This window comes from Calidris pugnax, unplaced genomic scaffold (genome assembly GCF_001431845.1).
Source record: "Calidris pugnax isolate Ruff unplaced genomic scaffold, ASM143184v1 scaffold124, whole genome shotgun sequence".
Taxonomy (NCBI): Eukaryota; Metazoa; Chordata; class Aves; order Charadriiformes; family Scolopacidae; genus Calidris; species Calidris pugnax.
The window spans coordinates 1-24,416 of record NW_015090914.1 but is presented as its reverse complement, the minus strand read 5'-3'; the positions used below and the strand labels follow the sequence as shown (position 1 = coordinate 24,416).

The 24,416-nt window shown below is 39.4% G+C and overlaps 1 gene segment (V, D, J or C); it reads right to left on the bottom strand.

The window, feature by feature from the left end:
* Positions 1-10,024: 10,024 nt before the first annotated feature.
* LOC106892322 lies at positions 10,025-22,605 on the bottom strand. The segment is given in 5 exon segments: positions 10,025-10,768; positions 11,497-11,571; positions 13,024-13,323; positions 20,634-20,728; positions 22,532-22,605. Coding segments are annotated over 5 exon segments (678 nt in total).
* Between the last annotated feature and the right edge of the window lie 1,811 nt (positions 22,606-24,416).

The window sequence follows — 24,416 nt, the reverse complement described above, 5'->3', positions numbered from 1 at the left end:
GATCTCTTAACACAAGACAGCCCCAGTGTTGTACTGTGGACAGAAGGGAAGCAGAGCTTTGTTAAAGAATAAGTTTACCAAAGCTCTGGCTCTAGCCCTTCCAGACCGGGAAAAAGAATTTACGTGGGTGTTAAGCAAAGCCATGCTAAAGGGATTCCAGTGCAAGAACACCAGGGTAGTCGAAGACCAGTGGCCTCTTGGATCTGCTGGCCAGGAGGTGGCCTCATTGGCTACAAAACCGTGCAGCCACGGCTTTAATAGTAACCAAGGCTGGGAAACTGACGGCAGGAGGAGCTCGCATTGTTAAAGCATCGCACCAAATTGGGCCAGGGAAGAACTAAGGGATACCCCTTGGCCAAATGGGGAAAATGTTTACCTCAAAGGTAATAGAAGGAAAACGACTTACAGGATATGCTGTAGTTATGATTCTATGATTCTATGATTAAATGGGATCTGAATAATCAGGCTAACCTAATCCGCCTTTGGGATTACAGAGCCTATTTGATTAGAGCAATTAAGACAGCGGTTCTCAGAACTAACAATATGACAAAAGCTATGTCCCCTAGAACAGGAGAGAGATGAGAGTCCTTCTCACTGGTTGGAAAGGACCAGAAATGCCTTAAGAAAACAGGAAGGGTTGGACATGAGGAACTGGCCTTTGACACAGTGTTGAAGGTACAGTTAGTCACCAAATCCTGGCCTGGCATAAGAAGACAACTACAGAAAGATGGGGAATGGCAGAACAGGCCTTTGGATGAATTAGTTAGAAAGGCGCAGCAGGTGTATGTAAGAAGGGATGAAGAAAAGGCAAGGATAAAGGCAAGAGTGATGGCACAGCTTTTACAGCCTCCAAAGGGAAAAATGCCGGGATCCCAAGGATCAAAGGGGAGGGTTTTAACAGAAACATGTCTTCCTCGGTGGGGAGGGGCCAACCCAGGCCTCTTTTGGGAAGAAATCAGTGTGCCATTTGTGAGAAAGAAGGACATTGGAAGAGAGAGGCAGGGGGACCCTAGCGAGGAGGAAGTTCTCCTTTTGATGGAAGTGGATTATTAGGGGTGTCAGGGGCTCCCACTCTTCCAGAGACCCACCAACTTGGAGCCCGTCATAGCCTGTCACGTGGGTCCAAATCGGGATGAGGTACACTTTTTTGTGGATACTGGAGCCTCTCAATCTACTTTAAACTTTGTGCCAAAGCGGGGACAGTTGTCAAGAGAATCTTTAATTATCCAAGGAGTACGTGGAAAGGATGAAGGGGTACATTTCATCCAGCCGTTATTAATAGCTATAGGAGATAAGTTTGAGATGCATGAATTTCTGTTCTTCTCTAATTGTGATTGTAATCTATTGGGGAGGGACCTGATGGCTAAATTGGGGATGCGGATTAATATCATAAAGGGTGATGAAGAAGCGAGTACTGTTGTAACTTTGTGTAAATTGTCTGATAGAGCATGTATGTCTGCCTACAATACTCCCATCCTGCCAGTTAAGAAACTGGATGGAACGTATAGGATGGTACAAGACTTAAGAGTAATAAATAAGCTTATTTAACCAAGGCATGGTTCCAGATCCTTACACTATCCTGAACCAAATTCCCTCCTCGCACTGCTGTTATTCAGTGCTCGACATAAAGGATGCTTTTTGAGGATGCCCACTTACAGATGATAGTAAACAATATTTTGCCTTCGAGTGAGAACAAGAAGAAGCAGGGAAAATAGCAAAGCAACAATTGCCGTGAACAGTCCTTCCTCAGGGATACACAGAAGCACTGGTTCTGTTTGGGCAGGCCTGACAAAAAATACTGAAGGAACTTACTCCACCCCTAGGGATTAGGTTGTTACAATATGTAGATGATTTACTCCTGACAGGAGAACAAGAGGAGGCAGTGGAAGAGGACACTGTAGAATTGCCTGATTTTCTAGCTAAGAAAGGGTATCTGAAAAGGCAGCACAACTAGTGGAGCAGAAAGTTAAATATTTGGGACATATTTTGACTGAAGGCTTGCGGTGTATTGATCCAGAAAGAATTTGAGGAGTTGTAGAGGTGCCATTACCTAACACTAAAAAGAAACAGTGACAATTTTGGGGACTACTAGGATATTGCAGGATCTGGACTGAGGACTCTTCTACTTTAGCCAGACCCCTGTATGATCTCTTAACACAAGACAGCCCCAGTGTTGTACTGTGGACAGAAGGGAAGCAGAGCTTTGTTAAAGAATAAGTTTACCAAAGCTCTGGCTCTAGCCCTTCCAGACCGGGAAAAAGAATTTACGTGGGTGTTAAGCAAAGCCATGCTAAAGGGATTCCAGTGCAAGAACACCAGGGTAGTCGAAGACCAGTGGCCTCTTGGATCTGCTGGCCAGGAGGTGGCCTCATTGGCTACAAAACCGTGCAGCCACGGCTTTAATAGTAACCAAGGCTGGGAAACTGACGGCAGGAGGAGCTCGCATTGTTAAAGCATCGCACCAAATTGGGCCAGGGAAGAACTAAGGGATACCCCTTGGCCAAATGGGGAAAATGTTTACCTCAAAGGTAATAGAAGGAAAACGACTTACAGGATATGCTGTAGTAAGAGAACTGCAAGAAGGAGGGAAGCTACCCTCCACGTGGTCAGCAGAGACTGCAGAATTGTATGCTTTAACAAGATTTTCTGCATGTGACAGTCCAGCCCCACACATCATCTTGTGTGCCCTGAGAGACTAAGGACATTATATCTGTATGGATGTTTATGTACAGATATAGATATATATGTCAGGGGAAAATGATAGCATTTAATTGGAAACTGTAGGATCTGGGCATGGCATGGAATAGTATGGAATAAGGGGTGGATAATGTCCTGGTTCCAGCAGGGATAAGGTGAACTCTCCCCAGGCTCCAGCAGGGACACATGGGACCCATGCCCGGAGCTGGGGGCAGTGGGGGGAGGCAGAGGAAGCCACCACGGGTGAGCAGGCTGGGGTGTCCCAGGTCAGTTGGTACAATGGTATTGTAATTGTGGTTGTATATTCCTCTCTGTGTTAGTGGTGGTGTTTTCTTTTTCCCTTTGCTGTTCTGTTAAGCTGCCTTTGTCTCAGCCCACCAGTTTTGTCTTTTTCTTCCCATTCTCTCCTCATGGCCGGGGCGGGGGGCGGAGAGTGGGGGGCGTCCTGTCCAAGACCGGCTGCAGCTGGTTCTTTCTTGCTGTCCAAGGCCAAACCACCATAGTCAGGTGCCTGATATTAACAGTAGTGAGGGCTGCTCAGTCCTTCCAGGAATAGCTCGAGGGATTAATTAATTTCTTGCACCATGAGCTGTTTACATGATTTTGAAAACAATGATGCTCCTGAGCAGTTCCTTTTAATGTTTCTGATATTTCCTTAACCTCAGGCTTTGTTTTTAATCGGTGAAGTTGTTTCATCATTTTGGTTTTGAAGGGCTTGCAGGTTCTTTGCTAAGTTAGGATGTCACTGTTGGTTTGGCAGGGTGCATTGGGAACGTTGCTGAATTTGAGGAGCTGGTGATCTTGAACAGACCACGTCTGCTCCATTGCACTTCTTGCTTAAGGCTTGAGAAGCCTGTATGTTCTTAATACAATCTCTAAAATCTTTGGGAAGCATAAACTGCATGTGGATCAAAGGGTGGGATGAGCAATGGAGAATGCCCCAGCCTCTCCTCACAGTAGGACCGATATAGCCCACTGCTGCAAAAACCTTGACTGTGGCAGGGTCTGCTCCCTCCTCGTCGCTCAGCAGAGAGCACTGTTCTGATAGATGAGGAATGCGGGGAGGGATAAAACCTCTGGGCTTGTCAGAATGGAGAACACAGCCAGTCATTAATGTTGAAAAGAAGAGTGTCAGGAATGGGAAATACCAAAAAGACCAAGCTTTTTGTGGCTGGGCAGAAGCCCTGTGTCAGCCCTAGAGCGAGGGAACAGGATGGCTGGGAGCCCTCCTTTAGGCCAGCTCGTTTCTCCAAGCATTGGCTCTGTCAGTCCTCACTCTGACACCCATTTCCGACTGGAGTACATGGACAGGGCCTTGGACTCTTCCAGTGCTGAGCATCTAACCTGGGTACACAGGGCCTGTGCAGGCCATCTGCTTCCCCTGGTCACCCTCCCAAAAGCAAATATTGTACCAGAAGAGCCATGTACAGAACAGCTTTCAGTGAAGCATTGTATAGGTTTGTTAACAGCAATGGCTGGTGTGGACACAGTACAAAAGGAAATCTGCAGTGAGAGGAGGGGAGCTGGCCTCCTGTTTGTGGCTGTGACAAATCAAAGGTGGCACCTTTCAAACCTGCAGCAGCTTTGGTCTCATATTGCATGTCCTCCATGGTCCTGTCCTTGCTTGGAGGTGATTACATGTGATCAGATGTCCCTCCTTTGGGTTGGAGTGACCAGTGGGTGGAGTCAGGAATGCTGTGCTCTCTCATCTTTGGAGCAACCACCAAGCACTAAAGCTATACTTTGCCATCTTGTATGATAAAGTTGTAAATGTTGGTGATGTTTTTCACAGCTCAATTACTACCTTAACAGTTTCTGAGGGATTTTTTTTACAGGACTGTCTCATGCCTTAATGATGTTCACCTTGATGGTTTACCAAGGATTCTTCCCACTCTTAATGGTGTTGAGTGGGGAAATAGAAATATGGGCCCTGTGTCCTGTGGAGAGGTAATCTGCCAGGAGTCTGAGCTGCTCCTCTTGCTGCAGTGTTGGAGGTGCTGGTCAGCTGGCTTCTGAAACTCAGCAGCCCCTTGGTTTCTGACCTAGCATTTCACTATGATGAGCTAGGCTGGAAGACCCTTTGCTGAAGAAGGGACTTCTGTTCCGGCCCAGACCTTTGTTTCAGAAAGCATCTTCAGAGTGGAAGTGCTGGCTGGCTGGTTGGTTCTCCACACTTGAGCTTGTCTACAGGAGCGTGTCAGAGCTCAGCTGTCAGCTTTTCCTAAAGCTTTCTGAAGGAAGAGGATTCTTTGCCCAAGTAGAAGTGGGCAGCAGAAGCAGGATAGCCAGTGCACAGTCTGTATGTTTTTCCTTGCATTAAGGAATTTACTAGCATTTATTATAAAGGCTTATACGAAAGTGAGCAGGTATGCTCTGTCCATACTAGGAATTGGAGTATACTGGAGTATACTCAACACAGATATTAAAAGCTTCCTCAAGAAGAGTTAGAACTCCATAAAACCGTAGGAAACCCTGCTGTGTCTTGGCATAAGAGGTAACCTACAGCTCCATCTAGGAGTGATGACGCATCAGGACAGCAAAGAGTATAATGCTGTGCTGAACCAGCACACTGCAAATTAAGGTCTGTTTTTGACACAGGAGATATACTTAGGAGAGGGAAAACCTGGGTTATGCAATGAAATGAATGAAATGAATGAAATACCTCCCTTACTGGGCAGGCTGCTGGGGCTCCAGGTAAAGTCAGTCTTTCCTGTGTGGAAATTCTTGAAATCTTACACAGTGGCATGATCCTTAGGAGTGCTATGGACTGAAAACAATCTAACAACTCGAGTAAAATGTACGTTAGTTAAACATAATAGAGGCTCAGTGATCTGGCTTGCTGGTGGATTGAGGAATGGAGGTACAAAAAAGGGTCCTTTCACCAAAAAAGCAGATTGAAACTGCAGAACATGAGCTGTTAGTATTTTTAAGAGAAGGTCCAGCCTTTTGCTGTGGGTGTAACAGTCATACTTGAAGATTCAGAAAGTTTTGAAAGACGGTATGATTACTCTGGAAATGTTCTCCTTTTGTTCCCATATTTGTGACTGGACTTGAGGATATAGAAATGGATGATGTTTCTGACTTCCCTTCCTTCTCTTCCTCCCTGCCCATGTACACAAGTGGAATGAGCTAACGTTGCTGTCTGTTGCAGTTTAGCCAAATTCAGCTAACACGCCTCATATTGCAGGCAGTGGTGAGGGGCCTGTGACGGGCATTGCTTTGAGTTACTGAGCTGCCACTTGAGCCTTGCTACCAACTTGTGCACATTCTCTCTCTTACTCTGCCCCAGCTGTCAAACAAAGAGTATTGGTTCAAGCACCCTTTGTGGGTATGAGAAACGAAGCTGCATTAAATTATGTGAAAATGGTTAGAGACTTCATATTAAAGGTGGAGGGACTAGATATGAAGTCTGCTAGTAACATGTACAAAATCAGGCTGGAAACAGATTATTCCTACTGTAATTTTACATTTTGAGCCTCAGAAAGATCAGCAGTTATGCTATTCCAGGAAACAAAAGGAAAAGTCTCCCTGAAGTGACTAATCCATCAAGACATCTTCTTGCAAAGCAGTGTCTCCCACAGGAGCTGTCTCTGGCCCTGTGACCACCTAAGCTTTTGGGGGCCTTTGAGCACTTTGTCACAGCAGAAACTTGTGTCTTTTTGGTTGAATATGAGAGATGATTTCCTCATTTTGGGAGTTACTTCATTGATTTTCAGGATTATCTTGCCCTAAAGTCCTGGTTTCAACTGAGATAGAGTTAATTTTCTTTCTAGTGGCTGCTATGGTCAGATTTGGTATAGAAGGAATGTCAATAATGCATGTTGTTTTAGTTGTTTTGGGTTGATATTTACAGTGTTCAAGGACTCTTTTTCAGCTTCCCATAGGAGCTGAGAAGGAGCATAGACAGGACAATGGAATGGCCAATGGAATATTCCACAGCATAGATGTCATGCTTAGTCTATAAATGGAGGTTTGCAGGAGGCGGAATCACTGTTCAGGTTGGGCTGGGTAACCAATTCATAGGATGGTGAGAGTGACCTGTATCTTACTGTCTCCCACAGGAGCTGTCTCTGGCCCTGTGACCACCTAAGCTTTTGGGGGCCTTTGAGCACTTTGTCACAGCAGAAACTTGTGTCTTTTTGGTTGAATATGAGAGATGATTTCCTCATTTTGGGAGTTACTTCATTGATTTTCAGGATTATCTTGCCCTAAAGTCCTGGTTTCAACTGAGATAGAGTTAATTTTCTTTCTAGTGGCTGCTATGGTCAGATTTGGTATAGAAGGAATGTCAATAATGCATGTTGTTTTAGTTGTTTTGGGTTGATATTTACAGTGTTCAAGGACTCTTTTTCAGCTTCCCATAGGAGCTGAGAAGGAGCATAGACAGGACAATGGAATGGCCAATGGAATATTCCACAGCATAGATGTCATGCTTAGTCTATAAATGGAGGTTTGCAGGAGGCGGAATCACTGTTCAGGTTGGGCTGGGTAACCAATTCATAGGATGGTGAGAGTGACCTGTATCTTACATATTCTTTTACCATTATTATTATTATTATTATTATTATTATTATTTTCTTTTTTCTTTATTATTAACAGTTATTATTAAACTGTCTTCATCTCAACACACGAGTTTGGTTTTTTTCCCTCTCCCCTCCTTTTCTTCCTCTTCTCCCTGCCCTTCTGGGAGTAAGCAAGTGGCTGCATGGTCCTATTTGCTGTCTAGGGTTAAACCACAACAGCCATGCATTCACTTTGCCAGATGGAGGAGGAATGAAATCTTCTTGAGAAGCTGAAGCTTCTGATCTGAAATGTTCTAGTGCTCACTGGTGACAGTGGGTAGCCTTTTCTTTTGAGCCTCCCCATTTTCAGTATCTGTTGACTTGACTCTCATCTTCATTCATCCTGCCTTCTGTAAAAGAAAAGCTCTGGGGAAAGTTTGGGGAGTTTGGAAACTGTGGCAACAGAGTCTGTGGCTGACTTGCTGGTGGAGCTGCTGATAGGAGAGTTTATTCATTAGAAAACAAAGGGTTCCCATGTGCTGTAATATCTCACAAATATTATCTTATTGACATATGGGCATTAGGTTGCCTCCCAGGTGGTATGAAAATATTTGTCCAAGATGTATTCAGTAATTCCTGAGGTTAATCTTCCAAGAACTAGGTAATTACAGGAAAGTGTTGTCTTGTGTACCTTATCAAGAGACTGGTAATACAATGAAGTAAAATTTATCTATGGTGAAACTATATTTAATGATTTCTTGGCCTCACTAGGTAAAACTTGTCAATTACTTGTTGTTGATTGTCATTCTGTCTATTTCCCTGTACGTATCTATAGGTGCAGAGGAGCAAATTCTCAAACTATTCTCTGAGATTTTTGATTTCCTCAGCAGTTTCTTAGTGTGTGCTGGTGCCCCAGCAGTTTCAAAATCTCAAACTGAGTAGTCTGCTATTTGAATCTATCTTAAAATTTATTAGTGTTGGTACCTAGTATTAACAGAATTAAGCTGTTGGCAGGCTGCTATAATCCTTATGCAGGTATTTCTCATTTACAACTTCATGTGAGAGGAATCCACAGCTAATTAGCTGTTGTAGGTTATTTTGGTAGTTGAGAAGTCAATATTCTCAAGTGTGTACAGTACAGGACAGGAAATTATTCTAGCAAGATAAAGAATAAATTGCAAATCCCTTTCCACAAATAAATTTATTTGTGCTGATCACTCTTTTGATCTTTCATGGCAAAAAGGTGATTCCATGCTGTCTTGTTTTTGTTAGAAGCACCAGATTGCCTGTAACCATTTTTGTAGTATTGCATTAATGCAGTAACTGTTGCATTAATTCTGCAACTCTAACAGGAGTAGATCAGCTGTAATGCTCATACTTGTAGAGGCTTGAAATCACTGAAAATCAGTTGTGGTAAGATATATACTTGAGAAGACATGTCTTTCAATTACAAGATCCTGACAGCAGAAGTTTCCACTTAATAGATAGCATCTCACCCTGGTGTACACTCTTGATAAATAAGACTGCAAGTCCTGCAAACACCCTGCAGCACCCATGTACCATTGTGGTAGCAATAGCCCCTACACGTACGTATCACAAACATGCAGTTAGATCAACATGCCTAGCAAACAGTGAGTTTCATTGTGTTATTTACATGTACACACTTAGGCATGTGGTTTTTATCACTTTATATTTCCATTAGAAGGAAATGGTTTAGAGGTATTCTGTGGTAAAAGGCAGGATGGCTGTGGTCTAACTGTCCTCAGCTTATCGCCCGTTCTCATCACAGCCCACCTCCTCTGAACCAGTTGCGACTGGTTCAGTTTACAGGGTTTTTCCACTAAAAAACCAAAGCTTCCTGACCCAGCACACAGAAGCCTTAAAAATCTACTTGCCCTCTTATTCAGGCTAAATAAATAAAAATTAAAAACTTAGTATGAACCGTGTATGTCTGTATAAATAAACTTCAGGGACATGCGAGCTGTTGCAGATGTAAAACCTGCAACCACGTACTTGAGAAACCCCAGAAATGGTGAGGTGATAGCTATGCTTAGAATGGCTTAGGGTTGCATGTAAGCAGGGGGTTTTGTGCAAAAAGCTTAAAAAGCTGTGTTTTCTCTGGTTTTCCAGATCTTGCAAAATCTTTCAGTTTTGTGTATGAGACACAACAAATGAATCTGGGGATCATTTTAGTGAAAGAGATCTTGGTTCTTTAATGCAATTAAGGATTTTTCTAGCAGGAATAAAGGTAGGGGAGACCAGGACAGTAATATCGGTGATGCTGCTGAAATCTGCAGTAACTGCATTCCAAAAATACCTTTGTAGCTATTTTATTTCACTTTGATTGGAATCGAGGCTTAAGAAATGATAGCATGGGATATCAGCTGTTTCTAAAAGAGAGTTTGATTAAAGACTAGACATCATATCTTTCTTTACATTGAAGAGTAATATGGCATTAAAGCGGTAATTAGTTGCATTGGCTTCAAAATGCAGATGGTAAAAAAGCTTGTAAGAGATGTTGTTAGTAAAATAGCTGTTGATGTTAAAACTGAGCCTGGCTTATGTTGTCCTTCCCTTGTGATGGTGTGGGCACTGCATTTCCCCCTGGTTTGGCTTAGCTCTTCAACAGAAAAGGTGTAACGAGCTAGCTTTTATTGTTCTGTGTAAAAGTCTTCCTGTGTAATACATTGAAAAGGAGGAAACTGATGTTTTTAAGGATCTTTGATTTCCTGAGGAATTTTTGCAAACAGAGAAATGAATCAGGTTTTCTAGCCGTCATGGTACATGCTGTAGAAATGCTGGTGAACAAACCCAGCCCTCACAAATGCACCTGGAGGATAGCTTTTATTGCCTTCTACATCATTATAGATACAGTGAGAATTGCTTTTATGCTTGTCTAACTTCATTCAACAATACTATGTTCACTTTTTAAAATTGCGTTTGACTCTTAAAGCACACATAATTTCAAAATATTTAAGTCATGATTTGGTGGATATGTGAGACTGCAATAAATCATTCATAGTAAAAATGAACAAATACCCGTGAATTTACAGCACAGGAATGCTCCTAATTAAGCCTTAAGCGCAATGACAAAATGCATCTGTGGTTAATATGTCAAAAGCCTTGTTACACCTCTAAACTTCTGCATTAATAACTACTTTTAACATGTGTACCTTCCTCATTGTGCAGTATGGACTTTGGATTAAAATCTAAGGTATCTAACCTTACTTCTATTGCCTACCTCAGTTCAATACTCAGAAAAAATAGGAAAACACCAGCAGTAGGGCAAAACAAGCCTTATGCACTGATACCAGAACATTATTTTGGGGATCTTTTTTGTTGTTGTTCCATACAACACTGAGAGCAGGGGAATCTATATGGATAAGTATATAGCAAAGCAAATTGAAGACAATGTTGTCTTTCCTAAACCAGCATTTACGCTTTCTTTCCTCGGTGCTTCGTTGTAGCCCATGCTCTGTAGATGAAGAAGAGTACAATGAGGTAGTACATGGAGCTCTTCAGAAGAAGGACGATGTACACTAAATACGCTGTCCTGTGATACAAGGGATCTGTTACAAACATAAGACAGAGAAGTCTTGTTTAATGTCAATATTGTACAACCTCCTAAAAGACAGGTAGAACTGGCACTGTATAGTCTATTACTGCTACAATTACACTGATTCCAGTGGACAGTGTATAAACACAGACAATGCCTGAGCGTCCTTTGAGTGGGCTTGCACTGCTAGTAAGCTCTAGACCAAGCAGGTTTCTTAGCCCTGGACTGCCTCTCAGACAATGCTGCTGGGTTATTATTCCCTGCAAAGGCAAGAACATAATTGTAGTGCTGCCAGCACTGGTTACCAGTAGCACCGTGTTTGCTTGAATCCCTATGTGGTGATTCTTCCCAAATCCTCATTCAAGCTAAAAGAAAATTTATTTGTCCGAAGTGCTGGGAAATTGCTAGGCTGATGGAGCATGAGCTGAAGCATTGAGCATTTAATTACTTCAGGTATTTAAAGAAGTGGCACTTAATATGGGCTAATCATCTAGTAGCCTGAACAGTATCCGTGGCTTCCTATTAAAGATACCCAATAAAGGTAGGAGAGCCCCTTAAAATCTGCAACAGAAGTTAATTCAGAGTAGCACTCTGTGTTTTTAAGTTGCAGGCTCCAGAGTTAAAACATTTCCTGGATGCTATTTAGAAAGGTCATTTTCATGATGTTCTGAGCATACATAGAAATATCTAACTCTCACGTGACATGCATCGCTTTCCCACATTTTAATACATTTTAATTACCTCTACTGAAAACAACTGTGCTGTTTCCAGGGTATGTGCTGCAGTCCTCTTCCTGAGAAACAGTCTTTGAAGAATCTAATGGAAACAGAGTTTAAATGCCCAAATTAGGCTTTTATTTAATTTTAACAAACATGAATTGAGAAATAGGGGGAAAAAAGGGGCAGCAGAGCAACAGTGAAATGGGAAATTAGTATTGAACAACAAAATAAGCATGTTTAAGATCTGTCTGCAGAGCAGATGTTCACAAGTAGGCTTCATTTGCAGGGAGCAATTGAAGGGGGAAAATGCTTTATAGAAGTGACTGGATGTTTGTTGCCGTAAGTGGGATGCTTGCCTTTGCCCTTTCAGGAAAGTGTCCATGGGGCTTTTCCTTAGCAGAATCTCTTTTATTTGGAACTGCAGTCAATTTGACTACCTGGCCTTGTCACTGAAGTAGCTGCAGTCTGTTTCCCTTCACAAGGTACTGTTATTAGAAACGCAGAATAATTTACATCAGAATGGACTTCCATCTGCTACTTAATGGTTGCTCAACACAAAGAATAATATTGAAGAGAATATGTTCTAAGGTTCCCCTAATGAGAATTTGCTATTTTGGTGAAGGCTGGTCTCTAAAATAAAACCTTTCTGTGCTTGAAGCAGGAAATTTGTGTTTGTTCTTTCTTAGGGTGTTTGTATGCATTGATATGTGGGCTTAAACATATCTGTATTGCATCCCTAAATACATCCTCCACTTAAATAAATTTGAAGCATGGTTTTGTCAAAATATATTTTGAAGGTTGAAATGTAGTGGTTATGTACAGCCATGCTCTCACTCATTGGAGTTCCGTTAATTTATATAAGTTGAACAGATGTGGGTACTGAGAAAATATTAATTAAAACCAATATATGCAGATTTTCCTAAAGATATTATCACAGTTTAAACAATTTGCATTGATTGTAGGTTAACTTTTTTCTTTAAAATTGCATTGTCTTTCAGATCTTACTTTGCATAATCAATCTTTCCACAATTAGGTAAGGTATCTTTTTTTCATACATGGTTATTTCCTCGCTATTGCTGGACTATGAGTAAGTAATATATTTAAACTTTGCTCTACATCCCCGACAATGTTGTTTTTAACTCCCTAGTTTTTTTAACTCCTTAGTCCCCTATGACTAATATCAGGGAGTGTCAGAGGGACTTAAGCCATGGGTAACAGAGAGATAATACTGTTTTCAGAAACTTCTGTTTACTAGAAGGTAACATGGCTCAATGTAGACCTTTCAGCTATGCTACTTTACAGCTGATGAGATTCAAGAACTACTTTTTTTCCTATTACAAAGCAACGCCACTTCAGGAGCATAGCACAGGCTGGGTTGCTTTTCCTGGGAAAACTTTGGTAGTTTCTTCAGATGTGTATTTTAGCTATTGTTGTGCCAAGGGGCACAGATGCTTTCAGGAACAGTAAGAGAAAGCATTATTTCTGTAATTTTATTGCAAAGAAGAAGTGATGTCTATAATAATAAGTAGAATGAACATGTAGTATATACCTTGTTTTGGTACTCTGTCGTTTCCGCTTTCATGCTCGTAATTGCAATAATAGTTCTTGTTTTTCGTCTCTGCGTCTTTCTTTACAGTTAACCAGCTGCTGATTGAGTAGTTATCCTCTTTTGTGGGCTTCCAGGCGTCTCCTTTTACTATGCCGTTTTCTACTATTTTGCCTGCTTCATCGGTCCATGTCACCCGAATAACATCTGGGTAGAATTTCTCAATAAGGCAAACATACATTATCTGATTTTTATGTTCCTTCTGCAGGATTTCAAAGTTTGCCGGTCCAGACTGTTGTTTGTCTGGTTATTGGGGGAAAAAAAATTAACAAAATAGAGAGTTGGAAGATCAGTAGTATACAGCAAATAAATACGCAGCCACAAAATACAAATTCTGAAGAGCAGCAAGCTAGATGTCTTACCAACAAACGTTTCAGCTCTCTAATTTGTTATGAAATACTTAGGATGGGAATAGAAATGCCTCATATATGAAAGGAATTCTAGGTAACAGGATGGATTTTTCCATCCTTGAAGTAAATTTCCATCCTTGAAGTAAAAAAAAAAGGTTTTGGCGAGCTGGACTAACCTGGCATTCAAATACACTTTATATTAAATATTATTTCAATAGATCCAAATGGCAAGTTTTAATTTTCAGTCAAAACCATTTACAATACTATTTATAAATGGAAATAGAAAATATTACTTTTAACCTTAGTTTTATGTGTGTTGTGTTACAGAGAACTAAAATGGATAGAGACTTTTCTGAGTATGGTATAGAAAATCAAGCTTAAAATCAGAATACAAGAAAATTAAAATACTACTGATTCTATGATTCTAAATTCATTTTTGTTTAGACAATATAGAGTCTTCCAGAATCCAGAGAATGTTTGATCTAAGCTTTGATACTGTGCCATGTGCATGAAGAAATATTATTTAAGTCCTAAATTATTTAGAGTACACTAACATCTAGACTGCTTCATTCATACTTGTTGTCAAGCAGCACATCTGATAAAGACAAGAGTAGACTAGATCTGCTCTTTAATACTTTAATACTAGAGTAGGTTAAAAATATCTAACAAAATATTTCTTGAGTGTTTTATTAGAAAAATAAATTTAAGTTTAGAAACCTACTCAAAAATGTTTGAAAAATTATTTTTGAGAAACATTCAGAAACTGAAATATTGTTGAAGATATTAATAATCTTCCTTGAAATGGAGTTAGAAAACTTCAGGCAACTACGTGCAATCCTATATTCCACAGCCTTCAGAGCAGCACTGCTGTCAGAAAGTGTATTTGTCTGCAGAAGTCTTTGACAATTATTAAATTGTAGTAATAGTTCCTGAAAGAGCTTTGTTCATTCTTTTGATAAGAGAAATTTAATATTGCTTTATAATGTTTATGCAAAAACAACTACATGAAAATTTTGTCTACAGAATGTTAAAGGTAGACCATCTATCTTTCAAATCTTTGAAGTTTTATGTCCCCAGTATAAGTCCCCACTGCTAATTAATGAACACCTGCTATATCTTTTTTTTTTTTTTTTCTAAAGCAGGTATTAGATTTGTGATATTTGGGGGGGAAAAACAGGCAACAAAAATTTATTTTTGCCATTTTTTGGTAGCCATCTCTGGATTAAGTCGTATGTTATTAGGAGGAGACCAAATCATCCCGATTTTGTCCACACAAAGACATTTTGATATTATAAAAGTGGAAAGTAAATTTAAGAGTCTGTTTTAGTTAAATGTGAGTTTCTGCTGTGCTCATGGGAAATCATTCTTGTTGATGCTTAACTGCAAGCGAAGACTAGATACAGTTTTCAAAATTTACTTTTAATATATAAAAGGTAAAGCTTAAGACTTTTTTTTTTAAGGCAGCAGAAAGATTTTAGATGTCCATCTCCTTACACCTCTCTTTCTCTTTAAATTCCTAGGTAAATCCCTGCCACTGGATTTGAACAGTTAGATCCACAAGGTTTAAAGTGTGGTCTGGCTGAGTGGTGCAGTTTTCAAGCATTATGAGAAAACACATTAATATAAATGTGTATTTTTGTCAAAAAGCTTACACCTTTCTTTAAATGATCTGGCTATTCTAGAGCAATCCTCTACATTGCATCCCCCCTAAACCTAGTGATTCTTTTAAGTATTTGATACTCAGTGTTTGAAAGCAAAGATGATCAAACCATAAGGCTGTCTGCCTTCAAAAAGATAACCCTTATACTATCAATTTCCTTCATTTTGGAGATTGGTCATTAAAATGAAGATGTTAACTGAGTTCCATTGTACCAGAAATAAAATTGCTATTTTATGGATCTCTAACAGTAATTAAGGTGTTAATTTTTTCTTCTTTATGCATCAATCCTCCCAGGGATGCAAGATTAAACTAATTTCTAAAATGATTTATTTTTTTCATAGTTGTTCATGTTAAGAAGACCAAGATGTATCTCCTGTACCAGTGACATTGCAGTCCGCAAATCCTATTTTAAATGTTTCTTTTAGTTTTTCAAAGCTTAATAAATTGCCCCGACTAATTTCAGTAGGCTAAAATTTGCCTAGTTTTATGTCATTCTCTTGGATTATCAAATCTAAATAGAGAGGCAGAGACTGATAGTTCCAGCTGCTAGTTCATCCTGCCCATTTTAGAGACTTCTATTAAGATGGAATAATTTCTACCTCTGGAATTGCCCATGTCTCTCCATTTACCATAAAAATACCCTTTAAGCTAAATGCCTAAGTCATATTAGAGTACTGAGAAAACATATTGCTTGAATAACTGCAACTGTGCATGCATGGGGGAGTGTCACATATACAAATAGGTAAATGCATGACAGTGGAGAAATTTTGCATATAAGCATGTGTGTAGATGTTTGTGTGTGGAAAAAAATAAAATAATTTAAAAAACCCAAACCTGTAAGTATGCCTGTGGAAAAAAAGGATGAAAACTTGTAGAATTGGCTGGAAAATTTGATGTATTTTCAGGCAGATCTGTAAAGTCCTTGAAGTCAATGAGACAGTTTACACTGGCTTTTCTGGGCAAATGATCTGATCCATTATGAAGAAGGTTAAAGTGATGAACTCATGAACACTCCACTGTCTATTTGGGTTTTGGTTAAACTTCAAAAAATTTTCTGTTTACTTTGTTAAACAGTTTTCTAAGGCAGGTTTTAAGAGGTACACAGGACTTACTTTTTAAAATAATATAAAAGCATATGCAGATATTCCTAAAGCTAAAAGCTGTCTTTTCTCTCTTGTAATAATTCAGTGAGACTGAAAAACATTGTGCAAATGAAATTGTGGAGTTAGGCTTGAAATTAATGAGCTATTAATGAATGTGGGTTCAAAATGTTTTTATAGATCAACTGTCAAAAGTTGTCTTAATGAAATTCCTCTACAGATTCTTTATACATATCTATAAACAAGGTTTCTAAATAAGGTCAATCTGTTCTTAAGCTGAAATTTTTATTCCCATTACTTGGATTACCCCACAAAATGGAGTAATTTTGTCTGAAACTCAAAGCTCAGTTCCCCTTCAAGCCAGGGGGACCTGAGAGCACTCAGCTCATAAGCAGTGTTCTTGTCCTGCTTGCCAGCGACTTCAGGTATTATCACTAATAACACAGTGTAGTCCTGACCTCCAGATACTTTAAAGAGCAGTCAACATTTACTCCAAAGCTTTTCCATTACAAAACTTAAAAAACTGAGTCTTTGAAAACAGTTACTGGAGACGATAAGTTGTACACTTAATGTACACTGGTCCACTCCCTTACAGAAACTGCTTGGGACATTTTGGCCAGATAAGGACCATATTTAATAACCATCATATGAACAGTAAGAGTGTATTCATTTGGCTACATGCATGTAGACAATTTGAATTCAATCTCAGGTAATGCTGCTGTTCCCTTTAGTGATATGTACTAAATTCAGTTTCAAGCTAATCTTTGCCATCACTTGTTTAAAAAAAAACATCAAACCAAAGCAAAACTACTGTTCTCTAGGGCGTTTATTTTCTTTCTGGAAAAATTCTTTATTTTTCCAGGATGTTGAGTGTTTTTGACATGATTCAAAAATACACACATGCTAGACTACTGTTAAACGGAATTAATGAAAGTCGGTCCTGAACTGTAAAGTCCACGTCACTTTTCTGTACTATACTTGAAAATCTATATTTTCATCTGTGTTGTAATTTCAAAATTAGCATATCACATTCCCTCTGCTCTAGATTTTGGATTATCAGAGCAAGACATATTTTCTGATACTAAAAGACTTACCAGAAACAATAAGGTTGGTGCCTGTTCCAAAGACCTTGTAATAGTCACTGTATACAAGTGCTTTGCAAAAACCAACCTAGTCTCAATGTTTTCAAAACCTCATTTTGCAACCAAGTTTAGCTTCATTTTCTTATTAGAAATTACGTGTTTCTTTTCACTCTCTGATTTCTATAATTAAAACTTTCCATACAAAATGGTGTATGGATGAACCTGTGTTTGCTCATACAACAGATTTCATTTATGTTAATTGTTCAGGTTTAAATAAATAAGCTTGCATGTACAGAAAAGCTAAGGATTTGGAATACTGATAAAATGGAGGATGGAGCTCTAACATAATAGTGAGCATTCAAAATCACAGAAATATTTAAGCAGATTCTGCACACCTGAGATTTGTAATTTTCTAGACTGACTCCTTCAGCATTCCCTGAGGTTTCTATTGAAAACGTGAGGAACAGTAAATATTATCACCTTAACAACATGGGAAATAATGCATTTTTATATATGTGCATGTATGTGTATGAATATATATATCCTACAATAAGAACCTCGCGCTGCATGCTCTCACCAATTCAAGCTGATCTTTTTAGGTCATGGCTTTAGGATAACACAGACCATTATGAACAGGAGTGTTCACACTGAAACCTGTTTGTGAACATTGCCTTAAAAGAAGTGGATACTGAATTCATCTTCGTGCCCATGAAATCCTTGATATTTCAAGCCATTAGCAAATGTTCCTATTAATAATAATCATGGTAAGAGGCTTTCACTCTGCAGATTTCTTTTAAGCAGACGCATCTTCCCTTATTTTTGTCTTACAGCCCCATCCTTCTGCCCTAATGCTCATTTGGACTTTCAGGTCTACTGGGTTTTGATTCAGGTCTTCATGCTTTTCCCTATTAAAAAAAATACTAATGGAAACTGATGCATACATTAATCTTCATCATTTTGATTTAAAAAGGCAGAAAGTCAGTTTAATCCAACTTCAGGTAGCATATGAGGGGAACTACTGGAGAGAGTCCAATGTAGGTCAACTAAGATGATTAAGGGATTGGAGCATCTCCTTTATGAGGAAAGACTCAAAGAGCTTGGGCTCTTTAGCCTGGAGAAGAGAAGGCTGAGGGGAGACCTTATTTGTGTTTACAAGTATTTAAAGGGTGGATTGAAGGAGGATGGAGCCGGATTCTTTTCAGTAGTTCCCAGTGGCAGGACAAGGGCCAATGGGCACAAGCTGGAACATGGGAAGTTCCACTCAATGTGAGGAAGACCTTCTTTGGGGTGAGGGTGGCAGAGCCCTGGCAGAGGCTGCCCAGGGAGGGTGTGGAGTCCCCTTCTCTGGAGATCTTCAAGCCCCGCCTGGATGCTCCTGAGTGATGTGCTCTGGGCAGCCCTGCTTTAGGAGGGCAGTTGGACTGGATGGTCCCTAGAGGTCCCTTCCAACTCCAACAATTCCGTGATAAGTAAATTGCCTATCTTTAGGCAATATATATATTATAATATATAATTGCAAAAAATAATTGTAGTTTTTTGAACTCTGAACTTTAATGCGTTTGATGAAAATATGGTAGATACTTCATTAATATTTAGGAGATAGCATTTAAAGAAATCAAGTATTGCTGCCATAATTTCTGCACTTAAATTATTTCCTAGAAATGTTAATAAATTGTTCTTTTCATCACTTCAAAATAAGCTAGCAGTATGCTTGTGAGTTGCCAGGGAGACCCAGCTGCAGCTGTAGCAGAAGAGATGCCACAGGAAAACCAGCCCCATGCTGCCTGACCAAACCACCCTGCTTCTGTGCTGAAGGGAAAAAATATTGATTTGGAGAGGCTGGTTCGGTCTCGGGTTCAGTCTCAGCTTCCCTGTTGTGACCTTGTGAGAGCCTAGATACTTGAAGAAGAATCCTGCATTGCCAGTTTATGTTGGATTAATATTCCTGTTCTGCTGTAAGCTTCTAAAAACTCATCTATTCCACCAAATATAAATGTCAAACCAGTCTCTTAACTCCCAGCCCTTGTGTTACTTACATTATCGTATGTCTCAAGCAACTTCCTTTTGGTCAAAGCTAATTGAAACAGACAAACAAGGACAAAATCAAGTTCATTACAAATTGATGGGAGTTTCTCTCTCTCTCTGACTGTCAGGATTGAGCTGGGAGAAGATTCTGCTCAAGCTTAATCCCTGATAATTCAATTGAATTAAGGTCACTTAGCCTAAATCCTAGTTTTCTCCATTTCTTTCCATTTGGAGTAAGTTACTGAGCTAATACTGAATAGTCCCCTCTGAAAAGACAAGCTGTGATGAAATGCCTGATCATAAGCATGAGGTAACTACAGCCCTTTTATTCTATTCATTGGTCAGAAGCCTTGGCCACACAAAGACAAAATTCTACAGAATTAGACTGATGCTGTAGATATGAAAAACATGGCAACTACCTGATTAACAAGGTAAGGGTCTTCACTAAAAACAACATGCTTATCCTGACATGGATATTTCTATTGAATTATAGTTATGATTTACTTAGACTTTCTGAAATAAATCATTAAAAACAATCACTGCTTGATATGTTAATATAAATTTGTATATGCTTGATATGTTAATATAAATTTGTATATTTAACCACGCTTAAAACATTTGGTAGCAATAGTTCCTGTGCCTTGTGTTTGTGTAGTTGTTTACTCCAGGATTATGGCATTTAAAGCACATGGGAAAATGGAGATTTTTATCCTCCACTTCCCAGTAAAATAAATCTCTGTGCAGGAGAGGCAAAAAAATTAATCACTTCTTCATATGCATGTTAATAAACAATAGGAAGAACATTTGGAAGTAATAATTTATTTCTACTGCCAAAGCACTGTGTATTGACAAAAACAATTAGGGACAAGTCATTTCACTTTTACTAGATAAATTAAAAACGGGGTTTTGGTGATGGTCATTGCATATTGCCCTTTTTTCTGTGTCGGGAAGAGATTTTCTTTTATTTTTAACGCTTATTTCACAGCTGCTCAGTTCCCTGCTTCTTCCTTCAGTACAGCTGGAGGAAAGAACGCAGCCTCTGGAAACTGCTACAGGCCATTTCCCACCACATTTCTAAGGAGGGGTATGATCAAAAGTGGCTCAAAATAGCTCCTTTTCAGAAATGTTTGGGATCCTAAACCACTGCATTACAAATACAACAAGGTTTACAGGAGGAACGACAAGCCGGGGAGGGGAGTCCTGTGCAAGGATGGTGCCTGCTGAGGCTCCAAGCAGCCTGAGTGCCCTCTGGGACACTGTGACACTCATCTATATTGCCACCCCAAGCTCACCCACCTCCTCTAGCTTATTGCATGGAAAATAGCATGTAACTTACCTGATACAATGAGTTTTGTACCGGAGCCAAACACCTTGTTGTAATAACCACTCACAGTGAATAAAGTCTTTGCAATAACAGTGCAGCTCTGGTCTCTTTATACGGGTAAATAAAAACCTTTTCTTAAAGAAAATCAGATTTGCTGTATAATCAAGTTTTAGACCCTTGAAAACTATAAAAGGAGCAGTCATCTAAACTAAAAAAAAACCAATAAAGGTGTGGAGGTCTTTGAGAGTATATGTGTTGTTAAATAGACCAGATACATGTCAACTGATTTTAGTCTTCTGAAAGTTTAGACGGACAGTGCAGACTGAGCACCTTGGCCCCCTTTGCTTTCTGGAGAAACTATTTGATCACATATTGGCCAAGCAATTTGTTCCTTACACACCCCCATTAAATCAGACCTAGAATTGTTGAACATTGTACTGACATCTGAACAGCACAAGATGCAAAGGTTTGACACTTTTCTTTCAGAATCAATTAGATTGCAAAGGTTGAATATGCATATTTAAAGACGAAGACATTGTTCAGTTCTCTGAATGCTATCTTTGCCATATTTAAATTCATCTTTAAGAAGAAAATAATAGGGGTTAGTTATACATCTGTGCTGCAATAGCTATTGTTTTTCCTCTATTTCATACATAAATACAAAACAATTATGTTGTGTTCTGCATATGAAAATCCTGTTTAAGAGGAAAATCCTGCAAAACATTCAGTAAGGTTAAAGCTAGCAGGACCTAAAACAGCAGAGCACTTCACGCATCCAGTATCCAACTGTATTGAAAAGTATTTCAGAAGTAGTAAGATTTTACATTTTGTACTTACTTGAAACAATAAGCTTAGTTCCACTTCCAAATATTTTGACATCAACGTCTCACAGTCTGATAAAGCTTAGCAATATCTCCTGCACTGTGCTTTTCTTGCACAGGCTACAGAAAAAAGTCTCTCTGATTTAGAGGTTCATGAATTTTCAACATTGACTAGAGTGCCAGTTTTAGAAATACTATGAGTAACAAGTAAAAAGTTCAAGTCTTTAAACCTGGCATTTTCTGAGAAAAAAAGTGGTGCTGTGCTTATTTCATAACTATGTTCTAATTCTTTTAGCTCTGGGATTTCTCTAACAAGGATCTCTTGCCTCTGGTCTGCTAGGTTTTCTCTAAAGTAATGTGGTTTTGCTGTTTTAAGAAGAAATGAGATTACATTATGATTCCCAAAGGAAATTAAGAAAGTTGTTTTGAATATACAGGTAAACAATTTTTTTCCTAAGTGTCCTATCTTGCAAATTACTTATTGTGTGAAAGTATCTTAACTAAAGTTTCATCAAACTTGTATTTTGAAGTCCATATTTTCAATGCAAAGTCCATATTCTAAACAAAATTTACTGACTCCCATAACTAAGTTCATGCCTTTGGCAAGTGGTTACACTGTCGTCTTTTTTGGCAAAAGCAGCTGCCTCTATACAGGCACAATTTAATTGAAAATTGCATCAGAGAACATTTTTGGTCAGAGGCATGGATAGCATTTTCAATTTTTCTGTAACTCTCCTCTGGTTTTTACGATTTGACCTTGATCATTTCATGTATTTTCTGAGCAACATACTTTAGGCATTGCTATATGCTTTATATTGAAAACAACATTCATCTCATTGATCACATAGTTTCACCACAATTAAGAGTAATACAAATGAAAAAGTAAACCAGTTACTTTCAGTAAGGCCAGGAACTAGAAATTTATTACATTCTAGGCAGTTTTCCTCCTCAATCAGCTTATACTGAACCACCTCTACCGATAAGAAATTTTTTGCATTTCTCACTTGCTGTTCTAAGAGTAAACCTTCAAGCAGTTGACTTTTCTTTCCCAGAACAGGGATGAATCCATCCTAATATTTAAATTTTTACCTCTCCGCATTTTTCCATTCCCCCGTCCTTAATAAGTGTTCACTAATTGTTCTAGAGGCAATCTCTCTATTCATGATGTCGATATATTTATTGCCTATCAACCCACCCAACTGGGGCACCACGCACAGTTCACAGACGAAACATGATTTATCCTGCAGTCTTTCATTCTTAATTACCTGAGAACCTGAATGACTCTCTGAAAATCAGATCAACAGTAATGGTACTTACTGGAGACTATTAACTTGGTTCCTGTGCCAAAGTATTTGATCCAGGTGCTCCACAGTGTGTTTTCACTTTGCAATAAAGTAACATGTTCTCTTGCTATGCCATTGCTGAAGAAAATCCCATTTTTTTCCCATTCAGCCCCAGGAGACTGAGCGAGGGCTTGGCCCTTGGCTACTGGGAGGATGTCAGGAATTTCAGACTTGTACCTGGTTGTTCAGCTGATATTGAATTCCCTTTGGAGCAAATAACTTTCCTAATGTGTTGCAAATTTGTTAGATAACCCCTCTGCTTAACACCTAAGAATTAGGTGAAGGTTTCTTTTCAATTTTAGACACACAAAGAGGTGCATGGGGTTGTGCATGTTAAAAAACATCTACCTTCAGGTGATGATCCTGCTCTTTCCCAAAGGGGTATACCTCCTCTCACCTGCAGCTAGGTGACATCTAACATGGAGTTCATTTTCAATTGTCTTAATTCAATTCAGCAGAGGGAAAGGAGGGAGAGCCAGCAACAGAAGCACCACGAAGGCGTCCATGTGCTGCATGTTGCATTTTCTTCCCCTGGAACATGGTTATTGTCTGCCCATCTCCTGGAATCACTCCAGGCTCTACAAAAGCAGCTCACCAGCTGGTAGGAGAAGGAGGCTTTTCCTTTGTGCATAGGTTTCTTATAAAACAGACAAAGATAGTATCAGAGGAGTCACCATGATAGTTGATGAAACATCCTCCATGCTTAATTTGCCATATAAAAGAAACCGAATTTGAGCACTTGTAGGATCTTGTGTGGCATACCAACTGCAAAATAACATTAAGAAATTATGATTTGTGGCTAGAGGGAGGAACTAGGCTGAGGGCGGAGGTCTTTCAGTTGCTATGTGTAACAAAAGCAGTCCTCTACTTGAAAGGTTCCTGGATGGGAACATTGTAATGGCAACCACAAAGCAATGACAAGAATGTCTTGACAGAGAACAGTGCCAACCAGTGCTTTTCCTGCCACGTCCTTAGACAGACAGCAAAGGTGGCCACCACCATCTCACCTGCAGTTGATGGCAATGTTGGATTATGCTCACAACAATGAGTAGATGGGAGGTCTCATTAGACGAAACAGTAAACTACTGCATATTGCAGGCAGCTTGTCCCTGTATGATCTGGGCTTGCAAGAATGAGGAGGACAAAACTGAACTATAGCCATTTGGAGATCTAACACACATTTGAAATTGTTGTGTCACTTCATCACACCAGACTAATATTCTCTAATAAGTTACTTTTAAATGAATTGAAAGGAGAGTGTCAGGGTACCACAGTAAAGGAAAATATTAAGGAGAGGCTTGATGGTAGAGAAAAACATATGTGAATGAATTTCTCAGGCAAAAGGGTCAGTGAAAAGAAGATTGGAAAATGGACAGATACAGCTCAAAAAAACAGAACAAAAATACCCACTGTCAGATACCAGGACAAATAAATAGAGAATCTTGCTCATCCAACTGCTAATATCTTTTAAGCAAAGATTCTACTTCTTTTCCTTTGCCTTAAATTTGACAAACCTTAAGGCTAAAGCTCTCTATTGTTGGTTTTCTTTCTCAGGCCAAACCCTTTGAAGAACTCCATGTGTAGACCTATTTCCAGGAACAACAAGATGGAAATGCGACCCCTTTCCATTG